The following is a 25,577-nucleotide window of genomic DNA, read 5'->3' as shown; positions in this document are numbered from 1 at the left end:
ATCTTTATATCGGAGTGTTTTTTTTAATTTTTTGTAAGCAAGCTGAAGTAGTAGTAGAGATAATAACATAGAGTAAACAGCAGTGTTTTAGCATTGATTTTGAAAGTATATAAGATTTTATGTTAACACACAAATAGGCACAGTGTGATTCTGGTGCTATGTTACTTTTCTGATCTTTGCACGAGCATGTTTCTGATCGCCCCATATTGATATATATTTGTTGTTTTTGTGGGATTAGCTCAAAAGTAGAGATTTAGGAAACTTGGTGTTCTTGTGTGCTGCCTGATTTAGCTTCTTATGTGTTTCCCCGTTGAGTTTCTCTTCATTTTTCAATTTAAAAAAAAACTTCCATTAATTCTCTGTTTCCCATTACGGTCACATATACCATCAAAGTTGAGAATGCACATAGCACACTTCCATGAAATCTGGATAATGGGTTTCCCTCTGGCCCCAGCACCATGTGTCTACACTAGATGGCAGATTTGTGACCTGCAAGTCTATTGAAGTCCACAGTTACCTGTAATTGTCACTGCAGTGATTTGCTATGGGCTTTGAGCTCATTGTGCGCGAGCATACAGCCGTACTGTGATTGACTGCATCCGGTGTAGATACTTATTAGCTGACATGTGCATGTAAGCACTCAGTTACCTGCTGTTTGTGGGTTTGACATGTGCTCAGCTAATTGAAGCTGCTTTATAATTTCCAGACGATGCTAAATGTCCTGAAATTGACACAAAGTGCCTGTGAGTCCAGTCAAGACGTGATACTGTGTATATGTATACCTCTATTGGAAATAAAGTTTCTTGAGTTGGGGTCTTACAGAAAATCCACTTGTAACTTAATTGCACTGAAATTGAATTCTTTCCAACCATGACGCCAAGTCTAGCCACTGTAAAGTTCTGTCTGTGCGAGCAGAGCCTGCCAGCCCACAGCTGACTGTCTCTTCTTTGTGTGTGTGTGTGTGTGTGTGTGTGTGTGTGTATGGTCATCATACAGGTGGCAGTGGATGACAGACTGAAGCTCCTTCAAGAAGCCCACAGAGACTTTGGCCCCTCCTCCCAACATTTCCTCTCCAGTGAGTACCGAGCCTATTACTTCTCTAAGGAAATTATAGATTTGGGGTGACTTGGTTTGATTCCACTCAGTTACACAGTTTCACATCGTCCAATTTCTCTCCCATGCCCCGTCTTTTCATCCTCAGCCATATGCTTCGCCGTCACGGATGCTCAGTGGACTCATGCACGCGCATACACATAGCGTGCAGATGCGCCACTTCACTCATGAATAATGCAAGGCTTAATTACAGCTCTGCACTGACTCCTTCCTCTCCCTCCCTCTTTAGAGTGGTCATTAGCAGAGCATAGAGAGTTAGAGACAAAGCTGGAGAGAAAAGACAAATGCAGAAGCGTGAACATTAAACAGAGCAGCCAGACTCCGGCTCCCTGCGCCTCTGTCGCGCTCTCCCTCGCTCTCTGACTTTCGTCATTTTCTATAATCATACAGCCATTAGTGTTCTCCCCGTTCCACCTGATTTGCTTTGCTGGCTGTCAGACACGGAGACAAAATGGACGGTGTGCGATTCAGAGCAGGTGGCATGCTCAGCCGGCATGCTGTGTCACCAACAGACACGAGTTTACAAAGTAAGCGCTGCTGAGAGCTCAGCAACTGCACCCAGACAAAACACCACTCTGTCTCTTCTTTCATCTTCCTGGCACTATGACACTATCTTCTCCATCACACATTCGCTCTCATTACACTAGTAGCTTAATATTCCCCGAGGGATCAATAAAGTAGTGCGTTCTTATCGTGCCCTATCCATCTCGTATATCTCCCAATCTCGCCTAATCTCTTTCTCTTACTGTCTTTTCATCTTTATATCGGAGTGTAGAGCTGTGTCAAGGAGGAGGGAAAGTGGGAGGGCGATAAATCAAGCAACATTTCTGCTTCTTATTGCTTTTGAGAACATCTCAAGAGTTATACTTGTCTGGTTTTAACACTTTATCAGCTCGTCATTTTTAAGATTTCCCTTGCTTGTCTGTGTTTTTTGTCTTGTTTTGTGCCCCCAGTTTTTTCTCCCTCTATTTAAAAAAAAATAAAAATCTTTTCTTTCATGTCCCATTGTCTCCCTCCTCCGGATTTTCTGCCAAGAAAACAATATCCATATACCCCCCCCCCCCCTCCCCAACCCAATTTCATGCTCTGTGAGAGTCTTCCGTATACATCTAGACTGTGTTATAATGGAAGTGTTACATGTAAAAATTATTTCAAGTCAAGGTCCAAACACTAAATGGATTATTACACTGCTTGGTGGAATTGTGCAGCATTTATTAAGATGGCGTTTGGATTTTAGTTGCCCGACTTTTTGTCTTTCCCCTCATCTCACTGCTCTCTTTATCTTTGTCTCTCTCCGTCTGCAGCATCTGTACAGCTCCCCTGGCAACGTGCAGTTTCTCAGAATAAGGTTCCTTATTACATCAAGTAAGTGGCGAGAAATGGCTTCGATAGCACTCACTGTGCCTGTATAAACTGTATGCATGCGTCTGTCTGTGTGCTGTAGTAGGTTAGAAAAAAATGCTATTTGTCACCTATTTGAAATGGAATGATTGTGTGTGTGAGTGATTTTTTTTTTTTTTTTTTAATGTCTTTTTTCCCAATCAAATTTGAGTTTGCTTTAATTTTCATTCTTGGGATTTCTTTGCCCACTGGTAGTCTCAAGCACCTGAATTTTATTACATGACCTTTATGACCATAGTAGAATATTTCAAGTCTACACTGTGCAACTTTGTAAAGTAATCTCCTAAAGGGACCTCTAAGGCTTTTAAGGGAGTATTTATAGGGCATGACCCTTTTGTAATTTTGCAATAACTTCTTCCTTTTAAACAGTCAGTTCCCCAAAGTTAAGTCCGTGCAAAGTTCATTTGTACTTATCTGAGAATAATGTAGGTAACTGTCTGTTGAAGTGACAGTGAGCAGGCTGGTGCCATGTGTCATGTCTCTTGGACGCTCTACTCAGGCAGCATCATTGTCTAAACCCTTTCAGCAGGTCATCCACAAATCAGAAGGTTGGTGGTTCGACACCTTGGTGATTAAAGCCGATTAGATAGTAGGTGCAGAAAATGACTGGTGTTGACTGATGATAATGTATGATGGGGTTTGAATGGGTGAACGAGGCATGCTGTATAAAGTGCTGTGAGTGCTCAAGTAGACTATGCATTCACACTCAAGTGATCAGGAGCAACTGCTACTTTTGACCGTCTCCTACCTCCTGAGTGCTTTGAGCGTGGAATCGAAAAGCTCTATATAGAACCGGTCTATTTACCATTTACATTTATTTAATGTCCTGATCTGAATCTCCTGACATTGTGTTCGTTTCACGTGTGAAAACAGTCTTTATTGTCATACGATCTTTTCTGCCTTTTAAGTAACAGATTTGGTAGAAAAGTTGAAGTTTGCACATTTATGACACCTTTATTCATCTCAAGGTAGATTCAGATGCGGGCAGTATGGTGCAGACGGAAATGATCTGCATTTTGAAAATGCTGAGAGCTGATTGTGAAATGGCTCATTATTATCTGATCTTTTCAGTTTTTTCTTTTGTGCGTCAGAGCTGTAACCTCTTGTGACCTCCGGTAAACACCGCCTGGTCATGGATCTTAGTAGCTATTTGTTTTTCCTTTGTATTTTCTGTGCATTTTCTTTGTAGTCCAATTAAGAACTTGTTTCTCTCGCGATTGGTTTTTGTCTGTAAATTACCATTCAGGCTGTTTCACCTGCACATTTCACATTCAGTTCAACAGTAGCACTTCCTTTTGAATAGATAATATCTGGCTGAATCCCAGGACTGCTTCCCATATTCTTCTAACAGTGGCTGTAATGACTTTAGCTTGACATCTCGCTTCCCATTCTAATTTTTTGCCAAATCACTCCAAACTGCAGGTTTTTGCTTAAACGGGCAGAAATGGCGTCCAGGACAGCTTTTCTACTGCTTAGGAGATGTCAGTTTTGAAAGCATAAAGGACCTCATTATCCAAAAAACATCTAACTGTACGTCAGTAAATTGCTGCCTTAACCAGATCCACACTTATTTTTGTGTAGTGGTTAGAAAACTCTATTTCAGCTATCATTTATCAGTTCTGCTGCTCTCTGGTTTCTTTTAGAACGCTGTTACTGCCTGTATTTATTTTTAGGATGATAAAGTGGTAGTGTTTTTTCAGGTTGCCCTCCTAAATCATCCTGTGCCCTGAGTGGAAATGTCACAGTCTCAGTTAAAATTGTCAAATGGCCATTTACACAAGGGAAAAAACCCCCACTTGTTCACTGTCCACAGAACAGTCCACAATAAAAGCTACAGCCATGAAGATTTAAAGATACAGTCATGTTTCGGTAACTAGTTAAATGTCTTCAAAAAAGTTTGATGAATTCATTTTCCAAAAGATTCTATATTATTAAGTGTGGTCACAATCTCAGCTTGGATAGTTTTATTTTTATGTAGAAAATCTGTCTGTTGTTGTTTATTTGGTGATGCGTTTGTGTGCATATAGGCAGTAATGAAGAAAAACAAAATTTCATAAGAATCTTTTTTGCTGGACGGTATTAAGAGGCTTAAGTGTTAAATCATGTTAATAAGACAATGTTTATGTACAGCCTTGTGAGTGGTGTCTAAAAGCCTTGTGTTTTTAGAGGAATTGGCATGTAAAGCCATTTTTAGATGGAATAACAAGACAACACCGTTTTCTGCCTGACTTTCAGTCTCTGACACTATTGTGGAGACATTTTGAACCAATCTTTTTTTACAACGTGGCTTCACTTCGTTGAGGTTTGTAGGTATTTGTTTATGCACCGCTCTCTTGAGGTCCCGCCACAGCATTTCAGTCACTATTTAGCTGTCAGCCTCATATTTGTTACACAGAGGAGTTTATGGCTGTGAGGTTCCCTGTGGCTGCCAAACAAGCTCAAATCATCACCCCTCCGCCACCGTGCTTAATAGTTGGTGTGAGGTGTTAGAGCTGATATGCTGTTTGCCAAACGCATTATAGTCAAAGGGCATTGTTCCAGAAGTCTTGTGCTTTGTTTTTTGTTTTTCAGAGAGGATTTCTCTCTTTATCTCCAAACAATCCATGCTTGTTAAGTTCTTTTCTCCTTGTACTCTCATGAACTTTAACATTTTTAACATTTAAGCTGCCGATTGAGGCCTGTAGAGTCTGAGATGTAGCTCTTTGGGCATTTCATGGTCTGATCTTGGAGTGAATTTGCTGGGATGTCCATACCTGGGAAGTCTGGCATTGTATTCACACACCCACTTTCTCCAGAACAGTAAACTGCCAAAGCTTCTGCTTTTATAGAGGTGCTCACACTTACTGGTGATGAGGTGCTGAGGTGCACTTGATTAGCATTTGATTAGCAGCACCTGGCTGCTTCTTACCCTCTTAATTTGGATGTCAACAGTAAGGGCGTCTGAAAAAAATCTTTGTTTTATATGATAGGTCCCCTTTAAAGAGCTAGGTAATGTCTAGACGAAGATAAACATGGGATTTATATATAGAGAGAGGGGAGGGACACCTGCTTCGGGTTTGGGCCTGCATCTTGGCACTAGAAAGGGTTCAGATGTGAAAGCCAGTGACTCGGAGGACAGGCTTTATAACTTTAGAGTCAACAACAGCCTGTGATCACAGATGTGGCCAGCCAATGAACCTGCGTCCACCCACTCATACAAACACACAAACAAAACACAGGGGTATTCACAGAAAACTGTACACAGAAATGTATTTAGAGACACAAGCAGTGATACATATTTTTTCTATTTCAAATTGAAGCTAGTCTACAGCAGTATCCTCCTCTCTCACATCCACACATTCAGCCTTGGAGGCAGTTATAAAATTCCACCTAATTTGTTGTTTGAATTCAAGTCTAAATCCATCTCCAGGACTAATCACAGGTCGCTTTTTGTGCCGTGACATCCTTGGGACATCAGTGTCTCTCTGAAACATTCATTTCCCCAAACTCCTCCCCATCTCGTCTTCCATCTCCTTTCATACTCTGCCTCTTTTCTCCGGGCTGACAAAGGGCCTCTGATTAAAACTGTGTCTTTGTCCACCCCCTGTAGCGAGCAGTTCCAGTGACATTTTGTGGGGAAACTGAAATGGCTTCACATAAGTTCGGTGTATTTATTGCATCATGCTGGCAGCCTCATATGCTTTCCCATTTCACCACTGGCACCCTCTCGACATTCGAAGAAATCTTTGGTCGTGCCGTCTGTCTGTGTTTGTGTTAGGAGACATTTGGCACTGTGAAATGGTGCCAAACGGTTATGGTGGGGTTGAGCCTAGCAATACCCCCCCCCCCCCCCCCCCCCAAAAAAAAAAAAAAAAAACAACAAAAAAAACCAGCCACTCTGCTCACTGTGACAGTGTGCTCCTCAGGATGTCTAGTTTAGGAAGTTTTAATAGGAATCCTAAACTATTTGAACCGTAACTCAAAAGCCCAAATAAGGGGGATGCTATTATAGGAAAGATGGGGGTGGCTTTTTAAGGGAGGGTGAGGTGGAGCGGTGAGAGACAGAAGATGTCAGGTGGTGAATGCAGGCACTTATCACCTGTCACAGACACTTGGTGATAAGCCTGGCAGGCTGCTGTCAGTGGGGGGAAAAAATAGTTCCTGAAATCTTCCTCGTGCTTACTCAGATATTTCCCTGATTCTGTGTCTTTGAATATCCAGATATGCTACTAATCATTCAAGTGCACGCTCATGATTATTCATGGAAGTCTCTGAGCGTGTGACAGTGACAAATTCCCACCACCCACCAGCAAAGCGACTGCAGACGTGTTTGGCCACACTGTTGCCGTTTTTAGTTTTTAGGGAATCGTCTCCGGCCGTGCTGTGATTGTAGATCTATCCAAGAAGGATTTTGGCTTTAACCTCAGGAAATATGAAAAGTCTAGGTTACTTCTAGGGTAGAGGGAAAGAATAGGAGGTTGTTGTGGTTCTAATTTATTTTTAAGAAGCACCAATGAAGACGTAGTAATTAGCAGAACCACTTTAACCGTCGATGAGACTCTAAGTAGCTGGAAATTGTAAAGCTACACAAGCTTGATAAGCTAAACTGCTATTATTATTATGATCAGTTAATCTAAGAGGGTCAGATCGTATCACTTATGTCATAACTTCAGCTGCCTATTATGCTGACTTGGTGAGACAGAAATCTCATTAAAACATCTTGTAAAAGGTTATTTTCCCCTCACAGTACCCTTGTGGATACGTAAATATCATCCTTTTCTTTGTGCCTGCTGCTGCATCCCCTTTCTGTGACGCCGTTCGACTTGTAGATGGTTATTCTGAGATGTCATTTAATGACTTTTATGAGGGAAAATGTCACATGCATTAAACAAGACCCAAGAGGATTCATCTCCAGAACTCCTGTCTCACAGCTATCCGCTGCCTGACGAATCGACAACACCACTACGTGTCATCAGTGGCCGCTTTAATTGCCTTGTTTCTAATTGAATTTCCTTTTAATTTGATGCATATGAGAAGTCATTTTCCACTGTGGAAATCAATGTCGAGGAATTTGGAGAAGTGTTCAATATCTATCACGCTAATCCTTGAGTTTGAAAAGCTCGAGATATTGGAATGAAATAACTTCAGACGCTCAACTCGATTGAAATTGGCAGCCTTGCATCATGGTGTGCTTTTGGAGTGTTTTTGAACTTTGTGGTGCATTCAAATGCTTCTTGAAAGTTAGTAAAGGACACTTATCCATCGTAAAATCACCAATTAAACAATTAAAAGTAGCTTAGTTAATTTATTGACTCATAACCTGGCTTAATTTCATGAGGTAATAAAAGATTTTCACTCAGACAACAGCATGGAGATAAATAGGATTTGGAGCGTAGGAAGAGAAGGAGTGACAGCTGTGCTGTGTTTGCACCTGGCGACACTAAACAGGGATCAGTGATAAAAGCCAGAATGAACAACAATGCTGAGGACAGGCTTATGACTTACAAGTCAACGACATCCCGCGATCACTGATATGCCCAGTCAATGAAACATTCAAGAATGCTTCTATGTTCAACCATTTGGATTAGTCAAGCTGGTGTGAAAGCTATTTGTTGACTACAGTGTGAGCTAAACAATATTCCTGAAAAAGGAGGGTCTGAATTTACATTACAATGCGCTAAACACGTATGAGCCAAAGCAGCAGACTTCAAAGAAGCATAATGGGCATGACTACTCGGCCGTCTGGTCTCCAGTTGTCCATCTAGGCTCAAGTCCACTCCTAAATTTTGTCGGTTTACCTTTCAAGGTTTTCTGGATCATGACCGTTAAACTTGGATTGAATTTTAGGGAAGTGAATAAAAAAAAACTTGGGCATGCACCAAAGTTTGGGGCACGAAAACTCAGGATGTTATAGTAGATGTTTTGACCCTGTGGGATAAATTTACAGTGCACAATCCAGTGGAAAAAAGGAGGAAAAACCCAAACAAAAATAACAAGCATGCTCCTAGTGTTACTCCCAGCCTGACGCACCGCCTTTCAGCTTTTCCACTGAAAGCTGCTGTTTCCAGTCAGGTAAAAACAGCTGAGACACAGTGATCATCTCTGGGGATAATCGTCAACACGAAAGTCCAGCCAGTGTGAAATAGACACAGATTTTTTGCTCTTTAGCAAAGTTAGCCATCCATGGTAAAACGTTGTAAAGGTTTAGTTCTAATGTGTGTTTATTGAATCAAGCCGTCAAGCGTGATTTGTTTGTATAAAGCCAACCTTACCCTGAATTTTACTGTGGATGAATGTTTCACACTGCGCCATCTAAACTGTAACAGCTTTGTCATAAGTGTGCCATCACTTCACTTAGCTTTCTTTTTCCCCCCCCTGCCTTCCTACAGGACAACAAAAGGATTGACATTGCAAAGGGAATATTTTGAGGGGAAAGAAGTGAAGACAGTTAAATTTGACAATTCAGTTGTCCCCATCATGGCATTCATGAGCTGTGGATATGAGCACAAGCTGTCTAATCTCTTTGGTGATGGAAATACTGGCTGCCGTGTGTGTGTGTGTACAGAAGTCTGATTCTTGATGTTTTGTGAGTTCATGTGTATCCTATCAGTGTACTAATTCTGTCTCATCTGCGATGTACCATTCGACACGTCGGTATAAAAAAACGTTTTATTGGTGATAGCTGCTTGCGAATGTGGTCTGCATAGAGATGGTGCTCTTTCTCCTAGTGTTTGTCTGTGTGGAGCAAATATCAGCGAATCCCCTGCCAGCCTTTGACAATTTAGGCAAATGTTTCGCAGGTCCTTAGTGCAGGAATGTCCCGGCATTAAATATGCCTGCTCAGGTGTGAAAAGGGTCACCAGTCTGTGTAGCCACTGAATAGCGATGAACATCTGCGCAAGAGGAGGGCTTATGCCATCCACTTCGCCACTGCGCTTCTCTGTCAGCACTCGGCTTTACTTCCTGCCGACTGTCAGCAGAGAGCGAGCCATCGCAGAATCCACAGGGGAGCCTCTGCATTCTGAAGCAGACTTTTATTTTTAAAAAAAAACATCTTCCAGAAAACTCCTCAAACATCCCACGCAGATCTGAGTGTGGCTTCTGACAGCCAGGTGCCTCCTTGAAATATTATGCAGGCGTGTGCGCGCGCGCACACACACACACACACACACACACACACACACACACACACACACGTAAGGCCACATCATGGCCAGAATAGCTCAAATAAAAGAAGTGATTGGCAGGCGAAACAGCTATGTTTGATCATTCTTTTTAAATGTGTTTTTTTTTGTTGTTTTTTTCCCTTCTCCTACTGTTGGTTTTCCGACTGCTTTGATTTGTGTGTGTTGTGTGTGTGTGTGTGTGTGTGTGTGTGTGTGTGTGTGTGTGTGTGTGTGTGTGTGTGTGTGTGTGTGTGTGTGTGTGTGTGTGTGCATGCTGTGGCTTCTACCTGAAGCAGAAATGTAAACAGAAGGTTTAGACTTGGTCCCCTCATGTTTATTATGGTATTTGAAAGGAAAGGTGGGTGTGTGTGTCTGTGTTGTTTCATTGAGTGTTCTGTGATTTATGATGTATTCGTAGCCTCTGTCTCCATTTCAGGGGTGATAACAAAAGCAATGCCAATATAAGCGTCCACAGTGTCTGTACTGTTCCAGTGATGATGATAAAAGTAATGTTAGCTTCTGTGTAATTCCACTTGTTTATCCTTTTGCTCAGTTTCTCTGTATGATTTTTGCATACCTTTCTTATTCAATGTTTTTTTTTTTCTATCTTGTTTTTTTTTTTGTGATAAGCCTTGAAAGTGTAGAAAGTATTTATGAGTGCGTGTGTGTGTCTGTGTTTAGACATCAGCAGTTGTTCTGTTTATGTGTCAGCTCATGATTTTGTGTATTTTGCACTCTTAAGTTTTCTCTTCTGTGTTTCCATTTTTAGTCATCAGACACAAACGACCTGCTGGGACCATCCAAAGATGACAGAGCTCTACCAATCACTAGGTATAGAACATAGTATTATGTATGAAGACTTAGGCTCCCGACTTATTTTTCAAAATAAATGTCGCTTCAGAAAATTGCTAAGAATAAACTTATTTCCAACTTTATATACTGTTATTTAGCTGGGGTTTCTTTGCCCAGGTAATAAGATACTGCCGGAGAAATGTACAATGAAGATATTAAAAATTCAATTTAAAAACATTTCCATACAAAAAAAAGACTGTCACGCAAGATAATCCACAGAATTCACTGTCAGCTTTTTTTCCCCCTCAGCATTTCTTTGGTGGAAAGTTGTTCCAATGCGAACTTTTCACAGTCTGTACTTCATATTATCCAAAGTACTGAGGTTGCTGATCCTGAAAAGAAATGCTGCTGTTGAATATTTCAAATGTAATCTGTCATTGCTCTCTGCTTCACATAACGCAATTTGTCTGTATGATGCTAGGGTCCAAAAACAGTTTTTCTGGTCTTTAGTCCTGTCACAGGGCTTAAGGCGGGGTACCCCACGGACAGGTCGACAGCTCACACAGAGACAGACTCATATTCACAACTATGGGCAATTTACCTCATCTTTGTACTGTGAGAGGAAGCCGGAGTACACAGAAAATGCACACCAGCACAGGGAGAACATGCAGATGCCACGCAGAAATGTCCAATGAGTCAAACCCAGCACTTATTAACCACGCTAACACAAGGCTGGTTTTGTTTTTGTGAACTAAAGTTTACTTAAAGTATGAATTAAGTGTTAATTTACTGAATGTGATTTGTAACTCAGGTAAAATTGTCATTAGGTGTCAGCTGATCGTGACGTATCATAGCTGATACGTTCCCTGACTTCGTCCAACTCTGGCATCTCTAAGAAACTGATTGAGAATCTCAAATAAAGCCGATGCATGCCTACAAAGCAGCGGAAGGCTATAAAAAGATAGCAAAGTGCTCCCTGTCAGAAATGCAGTGAAGGTGAAGAAGAAGAATACTTTAAGACTGAAATGTACATCTGCTGGACCGGGAGGCAAAGTAAACCCTCACATGACTGCAAAGTAGCTGCAGAAAGGTTTAAAGGCTCTGCAGCTTTCACGCACAATCAGGGTGTGGGCTGAAGCATCATCACTGTGATCTCAACTTCTGCACAGCAATATCTGCATGAACAAGATCACCTTTTAAACAAGTGATGTGGCTCTTTGAAGCAGACCTCTTGTTTCTGATCAGGGATCAGCACAGCGCTGTAGACCCATTCTCACTTGTCTGGTTCATTTACTCTTTAGATTTGACTTCATGAAGCTGACACCCTGATCTTTTCCCTCTCTCCCCCTCCCTGATAATATCCATATGCGTGCCTGTGTCCCTTCAGGATCACCCGTATGACTGTGGTATTTTTTTAATGAGCTGCCAGATAAGTAATAACCTGTGAAACTTTGGGAGTGTATTCTGTAGGCCAGGAGCTCAACAAATAGCACCAGACTCCACTGAGATAGAACTCACTAACCTAATTACACAGTCCATATTAGCAGCCTCTCGCCTCAGCCGTCTCCACAGACAATAACTAACAGAAGTCAGATTTCACTGAAGACAGAGGTTGCTTGTGTTGCCCAGAAGGCAGATTTCTGCTGCATTTTGTTTTCCAATTTTCTGCCTCTGTTTTCTTTTTTGTCCATTTACCTTTTATCTCTCTGTCTCCTTTCCTGCCTGTAGCGGACTTGAACAATGTGAGATTCTCAGCATACCGAACAGCCATGAAGATTCGCAGACTACAGAAAGCACTGTGCTGTAAGTAAGATGAACACACACGCGCGCACACACACACCCACAGACACCTTAATACCTACAGCCGCGGTCTGCTTCTTTTGATGTTTGGGCTCAACAAGGGGATGCAGTAATGATTTGAAGCTTTGCCAGATGTTGTGCCAGAACAGCATAGGAGCCAAGCATATTTTTGGCTTTAAAATTACCCACTCTGCATGAATTTGTGTGCGCGTATGTGCATGATTCTTTGCATACAGAGTCACAGCTGGTGCTTGTGTTAAGCCTGTTGAGCGTAAGCCTCATTTGGTGAGCACAGGTGGAGGTTTTTTTTAAAAATAAATAAATAACCAAATACATTCTCAGAATGAGAGAGTGATGTTTTTTGTGTTTATAATGTAATCTTCGATAGGAAGTTGCCATTACTTAGAATCTCAGGTGGCTATAAACACCATATATATATATATATATATATATATATATATATATATATACATATACACATACATACAAATACACACACACATCACAGGTGCATGTAGACTTCTCCATGTGGGGTTTCAACCAGCATGGCAGTAGCTACTTGGCCTCAGCTCAAAGTAATAATGGTGACAAATGTTAACCATTATCCAGCTGTTGACATTATTAGTGCACCTCACACTGTGAGCCTACACTGTTTATTTACATCCTGCTGTTTGTAGGAAGTTTGGAGTGTGTACGAGTGTAACAAATACCACACATCAAAACCGTACCGTTACATCAGGCGGTTGTGTGCATGTGCAGCATGCCCAGCAGGGTATGTCAAAGTGTGTTATTGTGTGTGTTGGTTGTTAATGAGTTTGAATGATTCAGGCGTTTTAGTTTGCTATCTCATATTGCTTCTGTGTATGCGTGTGATTGTGACGATAATGCATTAGCCTGAGTGAGTTCGACTTGGGGCACTGCGATTCAATTTCATTCATTAGATTGGAGCAGTCACAGTATACAAACACACACTGACATGCACACACACACATGTAGGCACAGAAGGATCAGTAGTTATTAGTTATTAGCCTGGATTCATGTGGAATCTTTGCTTGGAGATCAATGTGTCTGACTGTTTGTGATTGTGTGTGAGAGAGAGAGAATTTGACACACACGTGACGGGGATACTATAAAACGGCTAATTGGGTTAAGTCTGTGCCAGGGGGTTGGAGAAGCACAAATGAGCTTGCGTGGCATCCACTAATGTGCCACAGCCTTTCAGCTCCATACCAGAGTGTGTAATGACAAAGCTGCAGAGAAGGAAAGTTTTGCTTTCTGATAGCACAGCTGCCCTGCTGCGTCCACTCTGTGTGGATTACTCCAGTAATTAGTGCTGTCTTTGAGGGCAGGAGGGTGAGAGAGATGTGCAGTGTGGAAGTTTTTAAATATTTATAGAAAATTCATTAAAGGTCAGAAGAGTAATGCAGAGAGAGAGGAGTTTACAACTGTGGTTTATGTTCCTGTATACCTGTGAAATAGATTTGAACCTCCCATGTATTGAAATCTTTTGATAAATCTGAAACAAGATGCCGTGACCATAAAGTACGGTAGATAAATGTTAATGATTCTTTCTGTGGTAATTATCCCACTGTCTGCATTTTACCTCCTGGTTGGTTGACCTGCCAGTGGATCTAAGCAAAGCACTAATTAAAAATCCTGTTGGTATCTGAGCTTCATCCTCACCTATTAATATATTCTTGTACTATGTAACTAGATCCTGACTCTTGTCATGTATTTATTAAGCAGTACATGTGCTGTAGAAAACAAAGAAGGAGATGCTATAACATTTAGAGAAAACTGCTTATCTACTTTTTTTTTGCTGACAAAAACAAATGAGATATAATTTGTTAATTAGTGAGCTTGAAAGGTGCTGGTCAGCACTTCGGGCAGAGACAGCCAGCTGCTCGATCCAGTGTCATATTAAAGAGCAGGATATTAGCGCAGTTTTGATTATCTTATTAGCTCATTAGTGAGTTGTGTCATGGTTTAATGTCAGATATTTAACAGATTTAAAGGACCAAACCGGCTGTTGGTTTCTTGAAAATGGAGACAATATCTTTACTGTGGAAGCATTTTTGTTTAATAATGTTATGTTATATGTTTCTTAGTCTGAGCTTTTTAAAAGAAATCTCAATACAACAGTATGACTTCACAGTGACACTCAAAGTTTAATATACTTCCCTAGATTTCCATATTGCTGATATCAGTATATTGTAATGAAAACAGGCTGACGTCATCATAGTGTAATTAAAACATAAAACATCAGATTTTTAGTATAACCCTTGTCCTTCGAGAGGCGTTACGCTCTATGAGTGCTTTTATATTTCCTTATTCTAAAAGAAGTACTGCACTGTTACAGTTAAAGGCCTCCTATGATGGGGAGTTCATGCTCAAGCACTATAAATACAGCAGCTTCTCTTGTATTTATTTATATTTTAGGTACTTTGTCTCAATGCGCTGGCTTTTTTATTCAATTATTCTCTTCCGTTCGATTTTCCGTCTTTTTTGCCGTCTCTCTTGCGCTTCAGATGTGTAAGTGAAGGGGACAGTATGATGGAGGCATAATTGAAATTCTATATAAAAAATATGGTTACATTTTTGTTTTTGTCATTCTAGAGCCAAGACTCCAGAGAGAGTGCTCTGTCTGATTCATTTCATCTCTGTTCCTCGTTTTTTTTTTTTTCTAGTTCACATTTCTCCTCAATGGATCAGTCTATTTTGTGTCTGTAATTCTGGCCTACCCCTGCACTTATTTTTTTTTATGAAACTATTTTGATAAAATATCAGTCAAGTCTGTAGTTTAGACGTTCTTCTATAAGTAGCCTGTGCCATTTTCAGCTCCTTGTCCTTTTCTGATATCTTGACATTTGTTGAAAAAATCAGAGCAGCTGCTGAAAGCTCAGTGAGCAAGCTGGAAAGGTTACTAATGGTCCTGTGTTTCTTTGTCCCTTTCTTCCATTTTCCTCCCGCCTCCTTCTCCTCGCTGTTTCTCTCCTTCTATATCTCGACCGCCCCATTCATCTGCAGTGGACTTGCTGGACCTCAGCGTTGCCCAGAACACCTTTGAGCAGCATAAACTCACCAATAACAATCAGCTGCTTACCGTTCCCGACGTCATCAACTGCCTAACCTCTATCTACGACGGCCTGGAACAGGAGCACAAAGACCTGGTTAACGTGCCTCTCTGCGTTGACATGTGTCTCAACTGGCTGCTTAATGTTTACGACACGTACGTATGCCCTCTGCGATACATGTTGCCGTACATATTTGTAGCAATGCTTACTTCTTCATGCTGTTGCATGCACACGAATGATGTACTTGTTTAAAATTAGACTGCATTAAAGGAGCTGTCGTGTCAACAATGCACATATTCATGCTGTCATCATGTCATATGCATAAGTCGGGAAGTGCCTCAGTGGGCGTGTTACGCATTGTGCTAATTTAGGAGCAAATTTCATGTGTAAATAGAATCTGCTCTCGCCAGAACATACAGTACTCTCTGCATAATCATGTGTGCACTCATACACTGTAAACCAACCATCTCCGCACTCTAAATACCATTTGTGCGCATTCAGGGGTAAAAGGACAAACAAATCACAACGTCCTGCACGCAATCCTTTCCTTTCCAGGGACATAATGGTTTTATGTGTCTGTTGTTGCATGTAATTCAAATCTGAAATGATCTCGCTACACTTAAATTGAATGTATACTCAGAAACACACAGCAACAGTAAATGTAACTAATTTTCACTGTCTGCTTGGTGTCTCCGTGGTGCTGTCTGCAGTGGTCGCAGTGGGAAGATCCGGGTACTGTCTATGAAGATCGGCCTGCTCTCTCTCTCCAAGGGACACCTGGAGGAGAAATACAAATGTAAGTGTCAGCGAGTTGGTGTGACGTTTGATTCTGTACACGTGCATCTAAACTCACTCCCGTCCCTTTCATAAGAGACCAGCCTGTCTCCGATTTCAAGTGATACTGCTGCACGATGGCTGTACTCCCAGCAGTATTAATCAAACTCGAGACAGAGAGGAGTTAGAAATCGGGTCGTCTAATTGGATGAGAGACCTCCTCCGCGTTTCTCTTGTTCTTTATTTAATTTTCTATTCTCCCTTATTTTTTAGGATTAGGGAGCGTGAATATAGGCTTGCTGCACTGGGAGGAGAATGTCATCCTAGCTTCCTGCTCTTTGTTTTTGCTGCTTTATCTCTCTCTCTCTCGCTCCCTGTCTTCCTTTGCTGTCACTGCTCACGCCACTGTTCATCCATCTAACAGTTCCACTTTATCTTTTGTCCTGTCTTACTTAGTCTTGCTTCCATCCTCTTTCCTATCTTACTCTTTCGCCTCCTTTTCTCTTCCCATGGCATGGACTCCATCCCTGAGCCTATTCGTTCCACTGGCAGTTTCTATTAGCCTGAGAAGGGTATCTAGCATGGTTGATTGCGTCCTTCCTCCTTTACTCTTTTAGGGTCTCATTGACTGTCAGTCCCTTGCAGATAGCTGCACTGCATTGCGCACGCACCTAACTAGGTGTCCTGTTATTTGACACCCATTTTTGACAGTTGCAAATGTCAGTTGTATATCTGTACTGGACTGAATCAGCTGGAGATGTCGGTCTTCAGCAAGATTTCATAAGAGATGTGTACGTGGGGTGGGGGTGGGGGAGACGGGGTCAGAGACATGTAATTGCTGTCTCTTCTTTTTTTTGCATGTGCAATCCATGAACACCCACACACAGTCATGGCAGGAGCTGGCATCAGGACCAGGCTTCATAGAGAGATCAAAGACAGTGGCAAGCGGAGCAGAAAGACCTGTCATGCCCTCTGTTTTTCCTCTCCTCTTTTTCTCTGGATTACACTCTCTGCCTTCTTTGCTCATTTTGTGCATGTGCTCCAGCGATGTTTCGTAACCTCATCTAGGGGGGGGGGGATGTTGCCAACATGCAGAGTAGCTTAGATAGTGTGTCATTGGGCAGGCATCCATATCCAGTACGGAGCTTTGTCAATCTCCGTGAGAAGGGATGGAAAGATGGAGACGGGGAGGGAAAGATTAGAGAAAAAAAGCCTGCTGTGGAAAAACTAAGTGCATCTGTTCTCTGATTCTTTTTGTGTCCTCCCTCTCACCCACATATACACTAATGCTTTTCCCTCCCACTCCCTGCTATATTGTCACTCTTTCCTTCTCTACATCTTTTCTATTTATACATATTATTTTAAATATCACCCACATGCTCTAACTTTCTCCCTTATTCCTTCTCTTTTACCTCACCGCTCCTCCCTGTCCTCTCTCTGCAGACCTCTTCAGCCAGGTGGCGTCAGCAGGTGACACGTGCGACCAGCGGCAGCTTGGACTGCTGCTTCATGAAGCCATCCAGATCCCAAGACAGCTGGGCGAGGTGGCTGCCTTTGGAGGCTCCAACATTGAACCCAGTGTTCGCAGCTGCTTCCAGCACGTATGTTCACACAGAAACGCACAAACATGTGCATTTAACACATCACATTAGTGTACACCTACACACATCTGAAGAATACAGAAGCACATAAGCTGTTCATGCCATAGTCTTTTAATGTTCTTACCACTGGATGGATTATAAGCATGGGGGGAAAAATCCATTTAAATTCTTTTTTTCCCCCACATGTTAATGAATAACAAGTTCAGGGTTTTTGTTTGTAACAAATCTATAACCTCAATCTGATTAATCAGTGATTTTTCTCCGTGTTTAAACTATGATTTCACTGCTTTTACCTCTAATACATAAGCTGAAAATGATTTTCTTGTTTTGCTTTGTTTTTGTTCTGTTTCGTTTGACAAAAACAGTCTGAATGTGAAATTGTGATTGCTTAACTGGTGGGGGAAATCAGATGGCATATTAATGACTAATTAAAATAAAGGTTGTGTGCTGGGCAGATAGAATAGAAATGCTAGGACAAAATGAGCCCAAAACTAGTCGACTCAAAATTACCTCTTTATTGCTGTTTTTCTTATATATGCTCATTTTAGTTTGGGGGAAAAACTATCTTATGTACACATATTGTGTACAGTTAACTGGTAGTCTGGTGCTCATGTGTAAGCAGAAGCTTTAAATCTCTTCTTAAGATAATATATGTCCTGTTAGCTACAGGGTTCATGTTATGCTTTATATTTTTTGCATGAACTCATAACGCCGATTAGGCAATCGATCCCTGGGGATTTTTCTGTTAATATATTATTCATGTCTTCCTCTGGAACCTACTCCACCGTATCATATTTATTTCTATCTTAAGAGACATCTTCTTGTTTGTCACAAGCACATTTTGTCTCTGCCATCTGTCACTGCTTGTGAATACTTGTAAAAGAAAAGTCTGATTTTCCAATTATCCATCAAAGATTTCTTGCGTGGACACTGCTTTGACACTCTTTTGATTCAGCTTTCTGCTACAGAATCTAAAAAAGCTGAAAGGTATGAGCTTAAAAAGCGCTGCCAAAAAAAGTTGATTCCGTTCATCTTGACGTAGCGTTTTCAGTGCAAGAAACTACCTTTGCACAACGAGGGAAAGTAGCCCACTGAATGAACAATGGGCTGTAAGGTCAGTTTCTTGATCATTAAAATGCACGTTGTCGTGACCATTGATCAACGACCACTGATCTATGACCACTGATCAATGGCCATGAGTACCATTCATAGAGAGTTGGGGAATGGCTGCAATGACAGCATTTTAGGATGGTGAAAGATGTACCCTTAGGCCCCTTGACTCCCCACTCAAACCAGGATGTGTACATCCTCATCATTGAAAGAGTGTTCACTGGCCTGTAGGTGTAAATAGACTGCAGAGTCCTGGCCTGACGAGGTAGCTCTTCTGTGTTGTGCCGTCCACTTAGCCAGAGGTTGTTTGGTTTCCCCGATGTATAAATCATCCAGTCCTCCTGGCACTTAACAGCGTGCACTATATTACTCTGTTTGTGCCGGGTGATCGGATATTTGGGGTGGGCCAATTTTTGGCACAGCGTGGGGTTTAAAAGCTACAGAGTCCACAGTGTTTAGAGAAAATGCGTCTCAGCTTATTCCGATACTCCTGACACATACGGGATCTCTATAGGTTTTTGCTAAGGCAGCAGTTATCCATGTCTCCTGAATGGCCTGGGGCATTCTTTGGGTGCCTTCTTAGCTTTGACAAATGTCCAGCTGGGATAACCACATTAACTCAGGGCCTTCTTGATATCATCTTCTCCTTCCATGGCTGCTTTATCAGTGGGGTGTGCTATATGACATTATTATTCGGTGCATCTTCCAAAGGCTGATTATCATCGAGCATCTGAGCTTTTTTCACCTTCTCCAGCCACCTAACACCAGATCCTGTGAAAAGTACTTCAGTGTTTGAGCTCTGCTAACCAACCACAAAGCCTCAAATGGCCTCCGGTGCTCTGTTGGCTGTCCTCTAGTGTTTTACTGCAGTCAGCTAACCATTTTTTGCGAGTTTACCTCTGGACATTACTGGCATTTAATGATGTCCTTATCCCCCCCAGAATCGCTGTTTCATTTCTCTCACTCTTCCTCCCCCTGGCTCGTGCTTCGGTGGTCATAAATGGGAGCCAAACATTAAAATTAGGAAGCTATAAATTTCACTGATTTCCTGCCGCGCGCCTCCCAAAATAGCAGAGGGAGCAGTTTTAAACTTTATCTCTCCCTCTGTTTTCTTCTCGAAATATTGCAAATAGGCAAACACCTTGCTGCCTCGCCTTGATGTCATAATAATACGCACATATCCACAAGGAGATATATACATGCACGAGTGCACACACTAGCTTATATGGACATAAATTGCTCACAGACTTGGTCGTGAATTGCTGTGCCAGCTGTAGTCCAGTTGCTCATTAATCATTCAATCATCCAGCCGGGTTGGCAAGTGGAAACCAGGCAGACATAAACTCTCACACTCTCTCTTTTATTTACACATGCATACACATGGACGAGCAAAGCCCCATGCCACCTGTGTGTCAGTCAGCCCCATCAGTGACAGGGCAGTCGCTTATTCCATTTCCTTTAATGGGGTCTGTGATAAATGAGTTGCTCCGCCATAAATATAGCCTCTTTCGCCATTCCTTTGTTACTCTCCTTCATTTATCCATCCGTCCATCTATCTAGTCATCCTTCGAGACACCCAGCAATTAATCTGTAAGTGCTATAATTCTGCCGTTAGATGGTAAGTAGGAGGGAGAGAAGGCGCAGATCAGACTAATGTATGGGAAAGGAGAGATGGAGAGGTGGTGCATGGGAAGATCAAATGAAAGAGTGGAGGAGCGTTAAAGACCATTTGAGAAGTCATAAAGGTGAGGAATTAATTGGATGTGTTCTCATTTATGAATCTGAATCTTAAAAGCTGCCTTCAATTTAAAAAAACCAAAAAAAAACCCCAAACCTGCCTCAGAAACATTAACAGTTACCAAACCCAAAGTTAATTTTTTTTAAAGTTAAACCTCACTTTAGTACTTTAAAGACAATGTCAGTGTAAAACCAGAGTTTCATAAAGAATACCAAAATATATCTTTCTTTGATTACCTGCAGTTAATAATATATATGTTACATGGAGCATGTTATTATTTACAAGATTATAATTGAGTAAAAAGAGCCACCGATACAATGAATTTAAACTAGAGCTTCACCAATATCCAGTGTAGATATTTGCTGATTTACAGTATCGTCGTCTGCATTTATGACACAGTTATGATCAATGGGAAAGGCTGAGAGTAAACGAGTACACCATGGCTTTTTGGGATAATTTGAAGGCAGTTTTGATTGATAAAATCAATGATGCCACATGTCAATATGTCCTGTCTTTGATCAGTGAGCTAAGTATTCAGCTGTTTTCCCTTTAAAGGTTATCAACCACATATTTAGATAATATTAAGGGGTTTTAAGGCCAGCAGACACATTTACAAGAGTCAGGAAGGACAGGGTTTTTCTCTGTCACCACACTCCTATAAACAGTGCAAATATTTCCCTTTTAGATTGGCATTTGAAGCAGAAAACGGGGATATTTGGCTTTTTGTTTGTTGAAATTTATCCTTTTTCTATCTGTTCCACAGATAATTTTAAATTAAGTGTTACTGTTCCACAATACCTTTATTTTGTTAGTTTAAACTTTGGGATGGTGAAGGAAAAAAAAGCTTAGAAACCTGACTTTGATTTGAGTAGAAGTAAAAATATATATATATTCTGTTCAGTAAAACAAAAGCTTTGAGAGAAGGTAAAGACATCCTGACACTGCTTACATTGAGAGTCCAGCCAGAACAGGATTTCTTTGGTTTAAATTTTAGCTGGAATTTATTTTCAGAAGTATATGTAAATGAAGTCGAGATGCCGTATAGTCCTGCACACCATAAGCCTTGAAAAGGGATCAGGAGGAAACACACAAACACATTTACTAATGTTATTCCTTTTGATTGTTTGCTCTTCTTGTTGCAAATGTATTCTGCCCTTTGCTGCCCTTTTGTGTGTCAGGCATGATGGAAAGGTTGCCTTTGATTTGTTTTGCAGTAATAGCAGCCATGTCAAAGCTTTGCTTCATGTGTTGACTTTTCCATTGGGTTCATTATTGTCTGCAGGTGAGCAAAGATGCAGCTGAAAAACATGTTGTGAACATTCCTGTGTTGGATTACGGCACTTGTTGGAATCATTTAAAACATTTGACTAAGTTCTTTTAAGCTAATAAAGAACTTAAGTTATTGAAACAGGAGATAAGCAGATTGTTTACTCTGCAGTTTTCATGCATAGCACTGTACAAGTTACACCCCCAAAAGTATAAAGCAGCACTTATGAGTAGGAGTTTAAGAGCATTTTTCAAAGGTATCTGCACAGAGCAACAATGCTGTTATCTAACAGTGCAACTATGGGGTGTGTAGGGCAGAGAGGGTGTTAAAATCAATCATTGTTTACTGTAAGATATTTCAACCAATAAACATGAATAAACAGCTCATAAAAGTTATTTAGTCTTGGTTCACAATTCAAGGCCTTAACGAGCCGCAGGGACTCATCACTTTGATATGTACGGTCATCTTAAATTTGTCTGCGTCTTTATTGCGTGTTTGGTAACAAGTCAGAAGTTATTGCCTGTTGGTTATTTCTGGTCTGCGTGTTTTTCTCCCATGCTGCAGAGATTGCCTTTTATATTTTATCAGCGCTCATTGCTGAACCTTTATTGAACTGTAAATCATATGATTGATAAACCTTTGATTTAAAAGCTTAATTCTTAATCCTGCCCCCTTGTTTTTTTTTTTTTTAAATGTCCAGGTAAACAATAAGGTGGAGCTAAAGCCCAGAGAGTTCATTGACTGGATGCGTCTGGAGCCTCAGTCCATGGTTTGGCTTCCTGTCCTGCACAGAGTGGCTGCTGCAGAAACGGCGAAACATCAAGCCAAGTGTAACATCTGCAAGGAGTGTCCTATTGTTGGCTTCAGGTAAATACACATATTCCTATTTAGCATTCAGGTCGGCATTTGCGTAACATGCCAAATAAATAAAGGTGATAAAGTCTGCAACTTGTAACAGGCTCCACACACACACAGCAAATCTAGAAGTGTTCTGCATTGTTTTCTCCTGGTTGAGCATAAAGGGCAGGTCTGCTCTGGAGGGCAGGCATTTATCTAAATGTCAGCAGCTGATACACCACTGACTAAATACCATCCGGAGGTTTGCAGTGGAGCTTGCACAAGTACTCACAAACAAAATGACATCCTCATACACACAAACAGGTAGCGCACCACCAGATTCTCAAAAATTTTAAACAGCTGATCACCCAGCTAACAACTGGCAGAAGACCACTCAGTGATCCTGTGCAGTACTGACACACACAAACACATGCTCTAAATATTGCCTGTCTTTTATTTGGCTACTGCTCTTACTGAGTAATCACAGGTAGTGAAAGATCAACAGGTTTATTTATTTCAAAACAAAATTCAGGTTTTCCCCTGGCCAGCATGATGGAAATGCTTTTTGTGTGGCCGGAGATGGTAATAACCCCACCTTTCTAAGTAAGGTTAGGTGGCAGGATTGCCTCCTTCGGATACCTTGCTTTGCCAGCAGAAAGAGAAATACGCTCAGGCATTTGATGAAGCACACATCTCCCAAGTTGTGTCATTGATCGATGAGAGAGCGCGATAGTGGGAAGGAAAGGCAGGGAGCAGGAATGAAAGGGGAGGAAAAATGCATAGCAGGCATTTTGTGTGGTCTTGAGACATGGCACCAACTGGGTTTCAAGTAGTTTTCATGTTCTTCAGAATATCAGTAGGTTCAAAATTAGCCTCGGATGGGGAGGGTCGACATATACGTTTGAGTTGACTGGGTGTATGTTAACTCAATTCTGCAAATTAGTGAGATAGGTTATATGCCCACTGAGTCGCATTTGCATTCTTGGTACTTTGCATGTATTTTTTTTTTCTTGCACTGTTAATTCTTACAGCAGTCATCACACTTTGTTACAGCAAAATCCTTGGGAGCCCAAAGGCTTTACATATTTTGTGGGGCTAAAAATTCAAAATGTAATAATAAGAATCGGAATGAATCGTAAACTAATTAATTTGTGGTTAAGTGGAAAATAGTTATTCACATTGGTTTTCTAAGTACTTTTTTTTTCCCCAAAAAGAAGATAACAACTTGATAACAACCTTAATACCAAAGGTATTAACAGAACAACCCCCCCCCCTCCCGAAAAAAAAACAACAACAAAAAAACAGCAATTAACTTAGATAAACCTGTGAAAATTACAGATTTATTTCTGTCTACAAACACAGAAATTTACATTAATTACTTGCATACAGAGACCAGGCGGAACTTCATGGATTAAAGCCAAAATTCCACAATTAGTGACAAAGTTGCTGCAGGACAGCAGTTTATCTGCAAGCGACAGAGTTGTGCTCTGTTTGTAATGTGTGTTTATAATTTAGATGTCAGTTACTTGGGAACCTTTGCCACGCTGTCTTTGAGTGATTAGCCACTGAGCTGGACTGAGTTTGGAGACAATTTGTCTCCCACTAGGGTGACCTGTGCAATATCCTTCAATCCAAAGTGCAAAACCCCCAACATCTGTCCGACCAGCCAGTCACTGCAACTACTTGGAATAAGTCGGCAGTTGCAAAAACCTAAATGCAGTCTTTTTTCCCCCCTAATTTGAAGGAGGTTACCGTCCTACTTTAACCTCCTAAGACCCGAACTCTTCCACGGCATGCATTTTTTATTTCTCTTTGATATTTGGGCATATTGGGGCCCGATGAATGTAAAAGCAAAGAATTACCAGATTTTTTTTTTTTTTTTTTTTTTTTTTTTTTACATTATTTTAGTTTTTATGAAAAATAAGAGCCACATATGAGGATATTTGTTTAAAATTCTGATAGAACAGTAGCAGTATAATGTCCTCGTAAGTGGATATCAGGCCCAAAATTGAGTATTTTGGTCTAAATAACCCAAAATGTGATGTCCACATATGTGGACGCCAGGTCTTCGGAGGTTAATGTTTTGAGACTGAGCCATTAATCGGCCATTCAAGGAACATTTACAACCAAGAGCATGGGCTTAAAATTACCAGTACGTAACTGAAGAGGCAATAATGCTAAACACTAATCAGTTATCACCAAGGCTGCTGTTGCTGTTGGGTTTTTGTGGGGTTTTTTTTTTTTTTTTCACCGCTTGAGTTGATCCTACATTGATCAATAGCAAAAAGGAGATCACCAAACAATACAAGTTTGCTGGTTACCCAAAGTTGGCGAATTAAATGAGGGCCATCTCAACACCTTCTAAGTGAAGGTGACTCAAACCCCACCCCCATCCCCTTAACAGTAATATGCTATGTGTCAGTACATAATGGCAAATTTGACTTGGAGGTGTCATGCGCACTGTTGCATCCTTTGATATATAGCTCTCTTTCGTAGCTCATCAGTCAGCTAACCTTGGGAGAGCTGGAAAGGAGAGAAAGATAAAAGACTTAAGCTATTATGTCTGAATGGCTCCTGTCTCAATTTAGCTGTTAAATGGCCTTCTGGCTACAGCTGCTGCTGAGGACAACATCCCAACAGTTGTTGTCACATTGTTGTGCTTTGGTGAAAATCCAACTGTCTGTCGCTCTGTCAGCACATTTTGTGTGTGTGTGTGTGTGTGTGTGTGTGTGTATGTGCACGTAAATGTACTTTTGTGTGCACATAAACATATTCATGCAGCAAAGGTTGATGGAGTGACTCTGGAAGTCAGCAGCTCTCCAGGTGACTCCGGAGTAGCCTGGAGAGGAGTCGTGTTGTAGTGGTGCATATGTGCCCACACACCCAGAAACACATCCTGAAGACATGAAAGTGACACACACACAC

General features: G+C 41.2%; 1 protein-coding gene across 1 annotated transcript in view; it reads left to right on the top strand.

Moving 5' to 3' along the window:
• The window catches only part of utrn (utrophin), a 190,828-nt gene that overhangs the window by 131,377 nt on the left and 33,874 nt on the right, over positions 1-25,577 (top strand). Inside the window, 8 exon segments of the mRNA XM_040017758.1 lie at positions 997-1,075; positions 2,418-2,478; positions 10,429-10,490; positions 12,180-12,254; positions 15,279-15,480; positions 16,036-16,121; positions 17,543-17,700; positions 22,516-22,682. Coding sequence (XP_039873692.1) covers positions 997-1,075; positions 2,418-2,478; positions 10,429-10,490; positions 12,180-12,254; positions 15,279-15,480; positions 16,036-16,121; positions 17,543-17,700; positions 22,516-22,682 — 890 coding nt within the window.

Source organism: Simochromis diagramma, unplaced genomic scaffold, assembly GCF_900408965.1.
Source record: "Simochromis diagramma unplaced genomic scaffold, fSimDia1.1 OVJJ01000802.1, whole genome shotgun sequence".
NCBI classification, from domain to species: Eukaryota; Metazoa; Chordata; class Actinopteri; order Cichliformes; family Cichlidae; genus Simochromis; species Simochromis diagramma.
The sequence above is the reverse complement of the archived record's forward strand: the minus strand, read 5'-3'. Positions and strand labels throughout refer to the sequence as shown.